The sequence below is a fragment of the Nerophis lumbriciformis genome, linkage group LG11 (assembly GCF_033978685.3).
Source record: "Nerophis lumbriciformis linkage group LG11, RoL_Nlum_v2.1, whole genome shotgun sequence".
Taxonomy (NCBI): domain Eukaryota; kingdom Metazoa; phylum Chordata; class Actinopteri; order Syngnathiformes; family Syngnathidae; genus Nerophis; species Nerophis lumbriciformis.
The window spans coordinates 13,862,143-13,877,156 of record NC_084558.2 but is presented as its reverse complement, the minus strand read 5'-3'; the positions used below and the strand labels follow the sequence as shown (position 1 = coordinate 13,877,156).

The 15,014-nt window shown below is 38.6% G+C and overlaps 1 protein-coding gene across 6 annotated transcripts in view; it reads right to left on the bottom strand.

The window, feature by feature from the left end:
* The window catches only part of cpped1 (calcineurin-like phosphoesterase domain containing 1), an 87,111-nt gene extending 72,097 nt beyond the window's left edge, over positions 1-15,014 (bottom strand). For 4 of the 6 annotated variants that reach the window (XM_061967296.2, XM_061967295.2, XM_061967297.2 and 1 more), the window contains exons 1-2: positions 14,786-15,010; positions 4,492-4,710 (exon numbers count right to left, since the gene is read on the bottom strand). In XM_061967296.2, coding sequence (XP_061823280.1) covers positions 4,492-4,710; positions 14,786-14,849 — 283 coding nt within the window. In that variant the 5' untranslated portion in view covers positions 14,850-15,010. Of the gene's footprint in view, positions 1-4,491; positions 4,711-14,785 lie in introns of all 6 variants that reach the window. The other 2 variants (XM_061967292.2, XM_072914080.1) reach the window with 2 other exon arrangements.

Sequence of the window (15,014 nt, the reverse complement as noted above, 5' to 3'; positions counted from 1 at the left end):
ATTCAAGACAACAGACTGCTGGTATTCTATAGGAGCTTCACAATTCGATCCGATACAAACTCAACTTTACACTAAAACACTGAACAAAATGTGTTAGAATCATAAAGTGGGACAATGAAAAATATGTTTTTTCTGTAAACCAATGAAAACATTATTTATTGCCAGTCAGAAAATGCTCTTAAACAATTCGCCCTATCCTTGTTTGTGAATGACTGAGAATTTTGTGGAAGCTGCTTTTATACCCAATCATGGCACCCACCTGTTCCCAATTAGCCTGTTCACCTGTGGGATGTTCCAAATAAGTGTTGGATGAGCTTTCCTCAACTTTTGCAGTTTTTTTGCCACTTGTGCCAGCTTTTTTGAAACATGTTGCAGGCATCAAATTCCAAATGAGTTAATATTTGCAAAAAATAAAGTTTACCAGTTCGAACGTTAAGTATCTTGTCTTTGCAGTGTATTTAATTGACTATAGGTTGAAAAGGATTTGCAAATCATTGTGTTCTGTTTTTATTTACGATTTACACAATGTGTCAACGTCACTGGTTTTGGGTTTTATATATATATATATATATATATATATATATATATATATATATATATATATATATATATATATATATACACATACATACATAAATATATACATATATACATATACCTACATACATACATACATATATATATACACATTTATATACATGTGTGTATATATATATATATATATATATATATATATATATATATATACACACACATATATATATATATACACACATACATATATATACATATACATACATATATAGACATACATACATACATATATATACATATATATACACATATATATAAAAAAAAAAAATATATATATATATATATATACACATACATACATATATATATATATATACACATATATAAATGTTTACCTAAATTTGAAGCAACGGTGGTAATGCTGTATAGACACATTTGGCGAGGCATGTTTTAAAGCAGAGCTTGCAGCGCGGCACTTCCGTGTTTAAAGAATCATCTATATTGACAGTTCTGAAGCCCAAATACCCTCACATAGCGTTTCACGCATCCTTTTTATTAACCCGTAGTATTGCTGTTATTTTGTCTTTATTCCTTTGGACGATTACTATGATGTATGGGCTCAGTGTGTGCGTTTTGACACACAAATGTGCCGCGCCTCGGCTCAGCAACGTCGCCGCCGCACGGTAGCACATGTGGATAACTACGGGTGTTTTCCAAAGGCAGTTGGGGCTTGAAGTCTTTCAAATTAGTGTCCTCTTCTTGCCAGTTGTTAGTTCTGCTACCATTAGCATATCTAGCTCCCACATCGCCTGCTTAAGTGTTTCCATGCCGTCACAACAGGTGAGTAATCAGATTAGTCGTGCTGCCGCTACTGTATCGCTGCTTTCCAAACTTTAAAAAATGGCCATACTTTTCTCCAACTTACCATTCTTTTTGAAAAATCCAAACATTTACCACACTTTAGATCTAAGATTCGGGCGTACATTTTTTGTAAAACTCTTCGGTGCTGTCTGCCATGTCGCTCTCTTTTGTTGTAAGTCACAAACAAGAACGTTACTCCCTTATGAAATCACAACAAAAGTCTCGCAAGATAAGAGCGGCCATATTTTGTAGCTGAGCTGCAATCAACTCATTTATGACTTTCCAACCAGACATCGACCTATTCATACTCGATATAGATCGAGCCAGAGGCTCGCTAAAAGATTTATTAATTCATCTGAAATTAAAATCAGTTTTCAACTTGTACCGATTAATTTTTACACCCCCAACTTTTTTTTTTTTTTTTACATACATTTTTTTTTTAAATCTTGGGACGTACCGTGGCCCAGATTGTGGATGCTGACAGGCAGGACCCTACCCACTGGCCGTAGCTTGGGGACCCCTACTTTAAGAGTTATAGACCCATTTTTTTTTTTTTTTATAATTATTGGCTCGTTTTATTGGTAAAGCAGTAATGTCAAAAACATCTGACTGCTAAACATGTTATTATAGTATGCTAATATAGTAAACCTGCACATACTGATTTAAAACTACTGTTTCATTGAAACTTATTACAGGCACATTTCTTTCCTGCCATTGTTTGAAATAACATTCATTGCCACAACTGGTCTCCAGTTCTGTGGGAAATGCTAACAGGTTGATATATCAAAAACTGTAGATAGGAAGTTGTACACAAACAAACAAATCCATGCAAATAACAATATTACCTTTTTGGATAACTTATACAAAGGGAGGAATAATTACTTGATCCCCTGCTGATTTTGTCATTACCACCTTACAAAGACAGAACCAGTCCATTATTTTACGGTAGGTTTATTTCAATTGAGTGTGGCAAAATAGCAACAAAAAACAACCAAACAGAAATCAACATTAAATCAAGCTTATTAATTAATTTGTAGTTGACTGATGTATTGCATTTGATCTCCTACAAGTTATGTGTCCATATGTCTCGCAAATTAGTCCTGCAACTTTAGCAAAATAATTCGTAAAATAAATACATAAGTCAATCACCTCTGCTCCATGCAATTGCGACAATTTTGAGAAAGGTGAAGGACCAGCCTAGAAGTACACAGTAGAGGATGGTTAATGATTTCAGAAGAGTTAAGACCATGGTCAGCAAGAAAAGCATTAATAACATACTTGGCTGTATGGCTTGAGATGCTGCCTTGAGGTCCCCCTGCTCAAGAACACACTTCTACAGGCCCGTCTGAAGTTTTGTAATGAAACATTGAATGATTCAGACAAGGTTTGGGAGAATCTGATGTGGCCAAATAAGACCAAAACTAAACTCTTTGGCATCATCTTAACTCACCATGTCGAGAGAGAAAAATATGCTGAAAATTACCCTAAAAAGCCAACTCCACTGTCAAACAGGTAAAAACTAGGGCTATACATCGCTTTGTGATGGACGATTTTATCCGCATCTAGATACATGGGTTCCGATGCGATTTATAAAATGATTTATTTATAAAACAGAACGATTCGATGCAATTTTGATTCAGTTCAAACTATTCAATACGATTCAATTTAGTGTATGAACGATTCGATTCTATGGTTTGACATTTGTTGATGGACGCATTCTTTTTAAAACACAAAAAACATAGGCATTCCTTCCGTGAGTACTCTCCTTATGTTTGAGGATAAATAGTTAGGACCTTGGCACCATCCAAGCGCTCAGACGAGATCTATCCAAGCTAAGTCTGAGCATGAACTTACGCCTACAGGTTCTAGCGAATGGCTTGATTGGGGGGCGGGACTCCCAGGACAAGAATGGGAAGTGACGTGTGTTGTGGAGTTGAAAGGGGAAAGGAAAGTTGCAGGAAAAGGGAGCAAGACACGGATATTGAGCCCTTTGTATGAGAACGTTGCATTTTGTGAAATAGAGAAAGACAAACTGGGATCTGTCTGAGCCGCCATCACTTGGGATGTTACAATATTGACGGACGTCACAGCACAAAGACGGTCGGGGTGTTGATGTTACGTATCTTGCAGGTAAATATTTGCGGGGAAACCGTTACTCTTGCGTTGTTTTAAAGATAAACTGTCTACTGATTGCTAGTCTTGCGCGGCACCCGGACCATGCATCTACGTCTATTCTCGTCTCCAGTTACGTAAGTACCGTAACAAGCGTGTGACTCTTCATGGACAACCCTGGCTAGTGTCGTTTTGAAGACAAAAACCTTAAATTGATTCCTAGTTCAGCGCCATAACGGGTTTATGTGTATACAAGAAATTAACCTGAAGATTCACAGCTGAACCTTATTACTTGAGGGGGCTGTAACCGGCGTAGCCGAACCAGCCACTTCTCGAAACGGATGTCTGGCTGCATAGGTTTATCGTGAACAACCCTAGTAAAAATATTCTGCTTTGGAACTTTTTTTTTTGCTGGCGGTACAAGAGTCAGAGTTCCCATCATTGAGGTGTCGACAAAAAGGGCCATGTATTGTGGAATCTAGGATTAAAACCTCATGGTCACAGAACACCAAAGATGTATTTTTGTGGATGACTATAAAACACATGGCCAAGGCAACATAGGACTGACTCAAGAAGAAGCGAATTAAGATCATAGAGAGATCCAGCCAGTCTCAGGACCGTAACCCCATAGAAAACCTGTAGAAGGGGCATAAACTTCCTCAAAACCTTCAGTATATGAAGAGTGTCTGTAAAGAGGAATGAACCAAAACCCCTCCTGAGATTACAGGAACTGTCTGACCTTTATACTCGTTTTACTTGAGGATCAAAAACACAATAAACTACTAATTAATTTAAAAAAAACATACATTTATTTCTGGATTTTTTAATATTCTATCACTTTTGGTTAAAATAAACTGACCTAAGAAATGACAGTCCATGTTTTTTAAGCGGGTTAACTCACAAAATCAAATCAGTTTAAATGACCATTGTTACATGGTTACTGTTACATGGTATCATTAAATATGCTGTTTTCTTTTTTTTTACCTGGCATGGCGTGCACCAGGTCTCCACACAGCACCATAAACCTTGGCCGAGGTCGGAGCTGATTCATGGCCGCCACCGCTTGTTTGGTGAGATCAACTTCCTCTGTCCATTCATCTCCGCCACCATCGCAGTCGCCCTCTCTCTGGGCCTTCATCAGGCCAAGCTGTGGGTCTGCAGCCTGAATGAAGTAGAAGGGGCCGGTCCACTCATGCTCAATATCTGCGGGAGAGCAAAAAAAGACAAATGGTAGAATGGAATAGCTGGGGTGATTCTCTAATTTATGTGTCATTTAAACTTTGACGTGTAAAACATTTTCCAAGAAGACAACAAAATCTTAGCCATCCAGATATGTATGTATAAATATATATCTATAAATAGTAGGGGTGTAACGGTACACAAATATTTTGGTCCGGTACATACCTCGGTTTAGAGGTCACGGTTCAGTTCATTTTCGGTACAGTAAGAAAACAACAAAATATACATTTTTGGGTTATATATTTACCAAATTTGCAAAATCTTCCACCAAAAATATTTTTCTTAGTAGAATATTTGATGTGAAGTAATTGGAACCTTGGATAGGTCAATAATTCATAATGACATTGATTATTATTCAATATTATGTTTTGAGCAATGACAGTTTGAAAGAAAAAAAAAACAGCTTTGTTTTATTAGTCAACATAGCAACTTTTTCTAAATTACATTTAACCTTTTAGCTTTTTTATTTCACTTTTGTTATGTTTTTGTTTATTTTAATAGTATTTTTAGAATGTGCCGTGGGCCTTTAAAACATTAGCTGTGGGTCGCAAATGGCCTCCGGGGCACACTTTTGACACCCCTGCTATAGATAATAAAAAATTTAATCGGATAAATATATGGATAAAAAACAGAGCCTGGCGACACATGTGCGTTTATCATAACTCTCTCGCTCTCTCTGTCTCTGCCCCTCCCTCACGAATGATGCTGCGCGCACAATTTGTTTTGTTTTTAACCCCTTCTTAACCCTGAACGTACATTGAAAATACACGCAACCCTAAATCAAAATGCCGGCCATTTCAGACATTTAAGAAACTCCGCCCTGACAGCTCCGCAAAAGAGAACATGTCGGGTGAAAAGAGGACGTATGGTCAGTCTATCGTAGCCCGTTAGCGGCATGCTAGCAGCTAACGGGCTACGATAGACTGACCATACGTCCTCTTTGTATATATACACATATATATATATACATACATGTGTATATATATATATATATATATATATATATATATATATATATATATATATATATATATATATATATATATATACATATATATATATATGTATACATACATACATATATATATATATATATATATATATATATATATATATATATATATATATATATATATATATATATATATATATATAAATAAATATATATATATAAATATATATATATATATATATATATAAATAAATATATATATATAAATATATATATATAAATATATATATATAAATAAATAAATGATAAATGGGTTGTACTTGTATAGCGCTTTTCTACCTTCAAGGTACTCAAAGCGCTTTGACACTACTTCCACATTTACCCATTCACACACACATTCACACACTGATGGAGGGAGCTGCCATGCAAGGCGCTAACCAGCACCCATCAGGAGCAAGGGTGAAGTGTCTTGCTCAGGACACAACGGACATGACGAGGTTGGTACTAGGTGGGGATTGAACCAGGGACCCTCGGGTTGCGCACGGCCACTCTCCACTGCGCCACGCCACCCCTATATATATATATATATATATATATATATATATATATATATATATGAAAAAGTGGTAGTAAACTTCAAGAAATGTAGATGGAAATGTGTTACAGCAGAAAGTAAGAAAATTACCAAGTAGCTTAATAAGAGTCAAGAGACAGCATAATACTATGTTGTCTTTTGCTGTGTAGCGGCCAGGCGTACACGTAAGGACAGGGCTGATCAACCCATATATCGGTTGTGTCAATACCAAGGGTTGTATCAGTACATGATATTAAGGTTATTTGATCGATTTTTTCATCCCACAATCCATCCATCCATGTTCTTTCGCCTGTCCGAGGTCGGGTCGTGTACAAGACTTTAACTCCTCTACTTGGCGATCTCCTCCCCAACTTGGAGATGGCACTCCAACATTTTCGGGGTGAGAACCATGGACTTGGACTTAGAGGTGCTGATTCTCATCCCTGTCGCTTGCTTCACACTCGGCTATAAACCGATCCAGTGAGAGCTGAAGATCCTGGCCAGATGAAGCTATCAGGACCACATCATCTGCAAAAAGCAGAGCCCTAAACCTACAACTACCAAACCGGATCCCCTCAACACCTTGACTGCGCCAAGAAATTCTGTCCATAAAAATTATGAACAGAATTGGTGACAAAGGGCAGCCAAGGCGGAGTACAACCCTCACTGGAAACGGATTGGACTTACTGCCGGCAATTGCGGACCAAGCTCTGACACCGATCATACAGTGAGCGGACCACCACAATCAAATGGCCCGATATTTTCATTTGCACAAAATCATTTTCTTGTCGTTTTTAATGATAGTTACAAATTCTCTGGACACAGGAGTACTATGAGGGACACATTAAATGATTTAAAATAATAGTACATGTTAGTTTTTGCTTGTGTTGTTTTTGTGTACTATTGACTTTGATTTGCCCAAACAATAGTATGTAATAAAAGAGAATAAGGAAGTAGTTTGAATATTTTATTGATAATTGTTACACTGTCGATGTTGACTGTTGACAAATATACAGTTACTAAATGTGATTGATAACGATATCGGCCGATTTAACTCAGATGATCAATATGTGCATCAGCAGCATAAAACCCTGATCAGAATACCACTAGTAATGACAGCTTATGACGTCAACACAGACATAAAAGACTGGCCCAAAAAAACAAAGGCAAATGAAGTTCCCCTTGTCTAATGCAAATGGGCAGATCCTGGGAGAAGGTGTTTACAACTGCTTTCTTCTCCACTCATTTAGTTTCACGAGGAATAACAAGCAGTAATGTAGTTACAGGCTGCTGTGTCTGTGGCGCATCTGCATGCTACACAGATCCCCTACTTCAGCAGGGGCCCTAAACTGCTTAGCATCCTCTGTGTTTAACATGCTCCCCATGTACAGTACCTCTCTCTCAAACGAGACTGTGATAATTATGTCCTCAAGCGAAACTTGATTGAACAAGAAAATGTCTGATTGGGTTTTTTGGGAGGTGTGTGTGGGGGGGATAATGCTAGCTTAACAATGATCCCCGTTAATGTAACTGACGTTTTTGGAAGGGATGAGGTGGAACGTATTCAACACTAACTGAAATTACACCAGAACCTCACATTTTAAATAAGAAAAAAGGGAAAACATGCTTAAAAATAATGACAAAGTAGTTTGCAGGGCACATCATCAAATATGCTAAAATATTTTTCTTTATCTTTTAGTTAGAGATGTGCCAATTGATCGGCCATCGATCAATATTGTCCGATTTTTATGAAGATGTATGTGATCGTCATTATTATTGCTGTTAAATGTTGATCACAAACACCGATCCCCTCTGTTTGATGTTATATTTCTTTTTAGTCAGTAGCAAGCAGCTAATTGTGTGCCTCCATACACAGTGTGGAGCCTCTCCCCATAGTTAATAATAATCACCTCCATTACAGCAAATAAATTTAATTTCTTAAGTATCGTTATCAAGTATCATTATCACGTATTAGGAGGAGGTGGCTAAAAACAAAGACCGAAAAAAAGCATGTCTGCTCATGGCTTCTGATAGCTAAGCTAGCTTGAAACAACTCAAGAAATAAGTTATTATTAAACTTCAAGTATTGCATTTGGGAGCGTGTTACAGCAGAAAGTAAGCAGTTATTAACAGGTAATTAACTAATAGAATAATAAGACTCTAGAGCAGGTACGGGCTTACATGTCATGTCAGTACATGACATGTAAGAGGGTAGATCGATCCATAAATTGGTAGTGTCGCAATCAAGGTTAGTATCGCTACATGATCCACACTAGCGTGATTAGATCAATATTTCTATTTTCTCAAGATTATTTTTTATGTTGTTATGTTTTGTTAATGTTTACACATTTAGGAAATAAGACCCTGAAAACAGGATTTGGAGGGCAAGATGGAGGCCGGCTGCCTGTGCAGGATTACCGTTGCAACCTTACTCTTTATTACAGTAGTATCTTGTAACAGACATTTACACCATGTTCGATCGAGGTAATTATGGTAACAGCTGACCACCATGATCGAATTGAAATGAATCCCGATCATTAATCACGATCATGCAATCGCCCAGCCCTAGCAGTCGGTGACCAAGGCATTGCATCACTCGGGAGCAGAGAGGTCGGCGCCGGAGCCGCCATATTCTTTTAAAAAGTTTGTTGTGTTGCAGGCAAGGGGCGGAGTCGAGTCCAAAGAGAGTGCCCTGTGCGGGCGAACTGCCGTAACAAATGCATAAAAAAAGATACGGGTTTGGCTGTATTTTCTCAAATATTTATCTCTTTTTAAACTTTACCGGTATTAATTGTAATGTCAAGATACAGCCCGGCCCTAGTATGTTGTGTGTTTGAATGTGCTTATGTTTGCTGAGGTGTTTTTCATAGTTTGGGATTGGCTTTTTTTCCCCTCCTCCCACATTCTTGTTTTTCCTTTTCTTAGCGACCCATCAGCCTTCCAGTACTGTCTACCCCTGGCATAATTGTAATTCTATTTCTTGGATGGGTTGACTGTAAACACGTTTTGTTGTACTGTCTGGGTGCAATGACAAATAAAGCATCTTGTATATAAATAATAGCTTTTGATTTTGTAGTTATTGTGTTTTATTGACTGTTTTGATGCAGGATCAAAACACAGTCAATAATACACAATAATTAAACAAAATCGAAAGCTATTATTTATATACTATATAAATTATGTGGGATTTTTTCAATTCAAAAGTAAATTGAAAAAAATACAGTTAATACATGTGATTGGTATCAGTATCGGTATCTGCCGATCACACTCATTAAATGAACTGAATCGGCAGCATAAATCTGTGATCAGAACATCCCTACTGTATTTTTTGCGACACTTCTGCAACCAAATAATAACTAACATCAACAAGGGGCGGCATGGCTGCAGGTTCGCTCCCCACTTCTTGCCATCCAAATCACTGCCGTTGTGTCCTTGGGCAGGACACTTCACCCTTGCCCCTAGTGCCGCTCAGACTGGTGAATGAATGAACGAATAATGGGTGGTGGTCGGAGGGGCCGAAGGCGCAAACTGGCAGCCACGCTTCCGTCAGTCTACCCCAGACAGATTACCACCACCAGGTAAGAATGATGGGTTCTCACTTCTCTGTGAAGCGGTTTGAGTGTCTAGAAAAGCGCTATATAAATCTAATCCATTATTATTATTATTAAAAGCAGAAGAATATACAGCAAAAGTTATGTGGCGTATATGTGTGTTATGTGGCGATACCCATGATACCAGTTTGTGCCAATGAAAGAAAAGCAAAGTTTTGAAAGCCATGTCACTGCTCCATTAGCTTCTGGCATTATTTTGCTACCAGTTATTGTTTTTATGTCACTTGTTAAAGTTGGTGTTTCTTTTTGTTATTTTTACATAGACACAATATGTGGGATTGATCTCTATGCCGCATGCCCATTTATTAGGGTTGCGGGTGAGGTAGAGCCTTTATCAGTTGACTCTGGGCAAAAGGGGAAATACACCCTGGAATAGTCACTAGTTAGTAACAGGGCATATATATACACCAACAATTCCCACTCACATTCACACCTGAGACTCTTGACTGTGAGGCAGACAAGCTAACCAAATAAAATCACACGACTGAGTTGCACGGCACTCTTAAATAATCCTCTATGAGTTTTATAACTTACAGAACAGCATCTCTGTCTCCCTGTAGTCAGACATATGAACTATTTTACAGACACAGAAGAAGATAAAAAGCACAACACAAGGACTTGGAGGAGCCAGAACAGCTCCCCTGACAGGCTGAACATATCTTCAAACACAAATTGTACAATGTCCCGGGTGGCAGATGCTGAACTCCAAACAGAAGTAATATTCATTTGGAGATGAAAGAACTAAAGTTCTGCTTTTGTTGCAGTTGAGGAAAATTACTGGAACTGTTGATTGATTCTTTTGCATTGCTTTCTACTAGTAATTTAATTTCTAAAATCAAAAAAGGCAACAAACTCAACTGAGTAAATGTTTTTGTGTTATAGTACTTTCTTCCCAACTTGCTGTTATATATATATATATATATATATATATATATATATATATATATATATATATATGTATATATATATACACACATATAGAGTGTGAGTGCTCGCGCACAGGGTGCGTGTGATGCGTCAGTGCGTTAGATATGTGGCAGAAGTGCTTGTAGTTAGTGCATGCTGCATGCTGCCCCTGCTTGCTACTCTCTGCTAACAGCTATCGCCGCCAGCTAGCCCCTGGGTGGGTGAAAAGAGGAGCCGAGTGCGTAAGCCTCCTCCTGCTGGTACACAGCCTCTCCACCACCAAGACCCCTACAGTGCCTCCTCGCGGCCACACACGGTAACTGGGACCTTGCGGTCTCAGGCTAAACTGTAGGGGATCTCGGAGCAGCAGTGGGCCCCAGAGGCGAGGTGTGCAGGCCCACCGGTGTGTGGACACGCCCTGGCATCCGCCAACCACTGCCCCATCTATGGGTCAAATAGTCGTCATTCCCCCTGCCCCCCCCACCCGCTGCCTTGTGGTACCTTTGGGAGAAGGAAAGGCTATGGGAGTAAACCCAGACAGAAAATCAGGAGTGGAGCCCCTGAGGCGGCTGGGTGTCATTGCTGACCCCCTGCCGGCAGCTCCTGCAGCCAAGCCGATGCCAGATGTATTGCCTTGCTTTCCTCTGGGCCACATCGTCACGGCCGAGAGGGGGATCTTGATGTCTGGGCAACCCAAGATCTCCATACTTTCTGCCCAGGCTTGCGCCACGGAGAGGTCACTCCAGCCTCCCCCCTAAAGGGAGGAAACAACACGGAAGCTGGCAGTCTTAAGTTCCACCCGATTGGCGCCAGCTTCGACGGTGGGAGGAATCATTGAGAATGAACTCCCCCAGGCGCAACCCATCGTCACTACTGACGGACGGATGCCTATGATATACACACACACACATATACATATACATATATATATATACATATACATACATACATACATACATACATACATACATACATACATACATACATACATACATACATACATACATACATACATACATACATATATATATATATATATATATATATATATATATATATATATATATATATGTGTGTGTGTGTGTATATGTATATATACACACATACACATATATATATATACATATACACACACACACACACACACACACACACACACACACACACACACCCATCCATCAGTCCATCAATTCAACGAATTGGTAAAATTGCAAACAGCTAAAACTATGTACAAAGCTAACTATAACCAGCTACCCAAGAATGTACATCATTTATTCTCAACTAAAGAGGAGAAATATAACCTCAGAGGAAAAACAAACTTAAAACATTGGTATGCATGTACAACATTTAAGACCTTTAGAATATCAGTATGTGGAATTGAACTATGGAATGGATTAAGCAAAGAAGTTAAACAATGTACTGATATAATCCAGTTTAAGAGGTTGTTCAAATTAATGGTGCTTACAAAGTACAAGAAAGAAGAATTATGAGAAGTACCTTCAACCCTATTGAAAACGGGATATTCTTTATCTCAGTATGTTTATCATGGCTGACTTAAATATATATTGCAATAACTGCTGTATTAATCATTCACTGATGTAATTGTGTTCCAAAAAGAAGACAGTAAATTAACGTATGCATTTGTAAACGCTCTGAAGTGGGAAAGGGGTAGGATTAAATTAGCGTTGCTTCTTCCTACTCCTTTTCGGAAATGATGTAAAGAGAAATTATATGAAATTATGTGTGATGTATTATACTGTAAGTGTGTTCATGTTCGAAATAAACTAAACTCAATCAATCACCATCTTTCAGTGCAGAGTGCGATTCTATGAGCGAACCCACGTTATGCAAAAACCACGTTTCGTAAAAATCATATAGCCTACTACCATGTCAATACACAAAGTAGAAAATCATTACATGTAATGTATACGTATATATGTAATTGTGTCGAGCAAATACCACGCCATATGTATTTGATGCACATATCCCGGCTGAACTACCGTTATCAGTTATGGAGGTATTCGAAAAGAACATGATTTATTAATGTCTTTTGATATATCAGGGCCATTTAATGATGACTTGACATGAAATTATTACATATGGCACCTTTAACACTGATGTACACCAACTAAATGAAAAATAACAAATATGTTCCCACACAATGGGACACTAAGCAGAAGATGGTAGAGAGGGTGGGTGCTGGAGCAGCTCCCAGTCATAAGACGTGTCCTAGTTGAGGACAGAAAACATGGCTACTTCACCCCAACCTGGCAGGATGTTTCTGTATTGGATAGAGTCCATCAACACAGCATTGAAGCCAGTAGCTGACACTATCTTGGATCCAAAAAATTGTAGCCCCATGGTCGAGGCAGAGGCATTGGATGATGTCAAACATCTGCTTGTCCAAAAGCTGCTGGACTTAAACAAGCCAAAAGAAAGTCAAAGAGGGACCAGTGGTGAGCGCTGCAGCACAGCTTCTTTTACTAGAGAAAATGAAGATGAACCTTCTGCATGCAAAAGAAGAGGCTAAGTGACCTTATTAAGAAAAGAAGATCTCACCAAATCTTTTGTAAGTCACTGGCTGCAGTTGTGAAACGAGAGCAGATTCATGCAGAGCTGACCAAGTTACTCCAGGAAGATACGCTTAATGTATCTTTCGATCCTTAAAGGGGAACTGCACTTTTGGGGGAATTTTGCCTATCGTTCACAATCATTATGAAAGACATGACAGATGGATTTTTTTCAATGCATTCAAAATAATAAATAAACGTAAATAAAAGTTTGATTACAGCAGAGCTAGTGGGAGCTCCACTATTCCGCCCATAAAATTTGATAAATAACCATTCAAAAAGCGCCAACAATACTCCATTTACATTCCGTGACTTGAATATTAACCAAGTATTAGTGATATTATTAATATAAGCGTTAACGCAGACAAACTATTTATAGTGGCGCTGTGATCACTTCCGTGTGTCCCTATGTTTCCATCATCGAGTGGTCTGCTGCATCCTCCCTTCCTTGCACCCTGTAAGTTTATTATTGATCATAAATCATGCATCTCACCAGCAAAGAATAAGTCTGAGTAGGTATTCCAAGTTGGTAAACTTTGACAGCCATTTAGGACCCGAAACTGACGAGGACGATACAACAAGACAGCTTGGTCGTCTCGCCTCCCTACCCCGTTTCTTCCTGAGGATTATGATCCATTCTTCATCTAAATGGAACTATATGAACATCCCAGCAGTCAGCATCCTAATGACGGAAGACCTAGCACAGTAAATAATGTTTTACTATGTTTGTTGGCTCTGCAGTGAGTGATAATCAGTGATGTTGTTGTGAAACAACAAGCAAACGTTGTGATAAATTTTTGAAAATGAATGCGTCTCGTATGCTTAAAATGATCAAAATACGTAAATATGAAATGTTTTTTTATAAATGTGCCCGTCACTACATTACATAAATCACCAAAAATGATTTGCTGCTGCTCACTGCTCCCCTCACCTCCCACGGGGTGATCAAGGGGGATGGGTCAAATGCAGAGAATAATTTCGCCACACCTTGTGTGTGTGACAATCATTGGTACTTTATTTATTTTTTTGTTAACTATATTAAACTTAAGTGTTTATCTAATGCAGTTATTTTGGGGCATTTATTTCTTTAGCATGTGTTTTGGGTCTGTGCCACCATGAATAACAGAAAATAACGTTGTCAACAAATCAGCAAAGTTGTAAGTATCAGTTGAAACTAGCATTGACACACAAACACAACTAGAGACAGTCATACTGAAACAGCAACAGAGTATTATATCAGCCATTAAAGCCAGCAAAACTAAACCCTTTAGCCTGGTTTTATATGACACAGTAACAATATTGAACCTCTAAATGTTACCGCTATAGTTTAGGACAGACTCTGACTTCAACTTGTTATGGGTTTAACGCTAAAGCTAGCCTGCAAGTTTCATAACAGCGCTTAAAGCAGCTAACAATACGCCATTACCTTCAGTAAGTCCACGGAATGTTCGATGCTTCGTCCTGAGAAATATATCCTCCGCTTGAGCCATAGTGTTCTTTGACTGTTTCACGTCTGTGTCGCTAGCTACTGCGCCGCCAAACAGCCTCCTGTCCTGTCACGGTTGTTGTTGCTCAAGCCGCTAAAGCTAACCCGGTGACGATCATATCGATGATCGATTACAATGTCTGGCTCTGTGCACTTCTCTCCCAGGAGG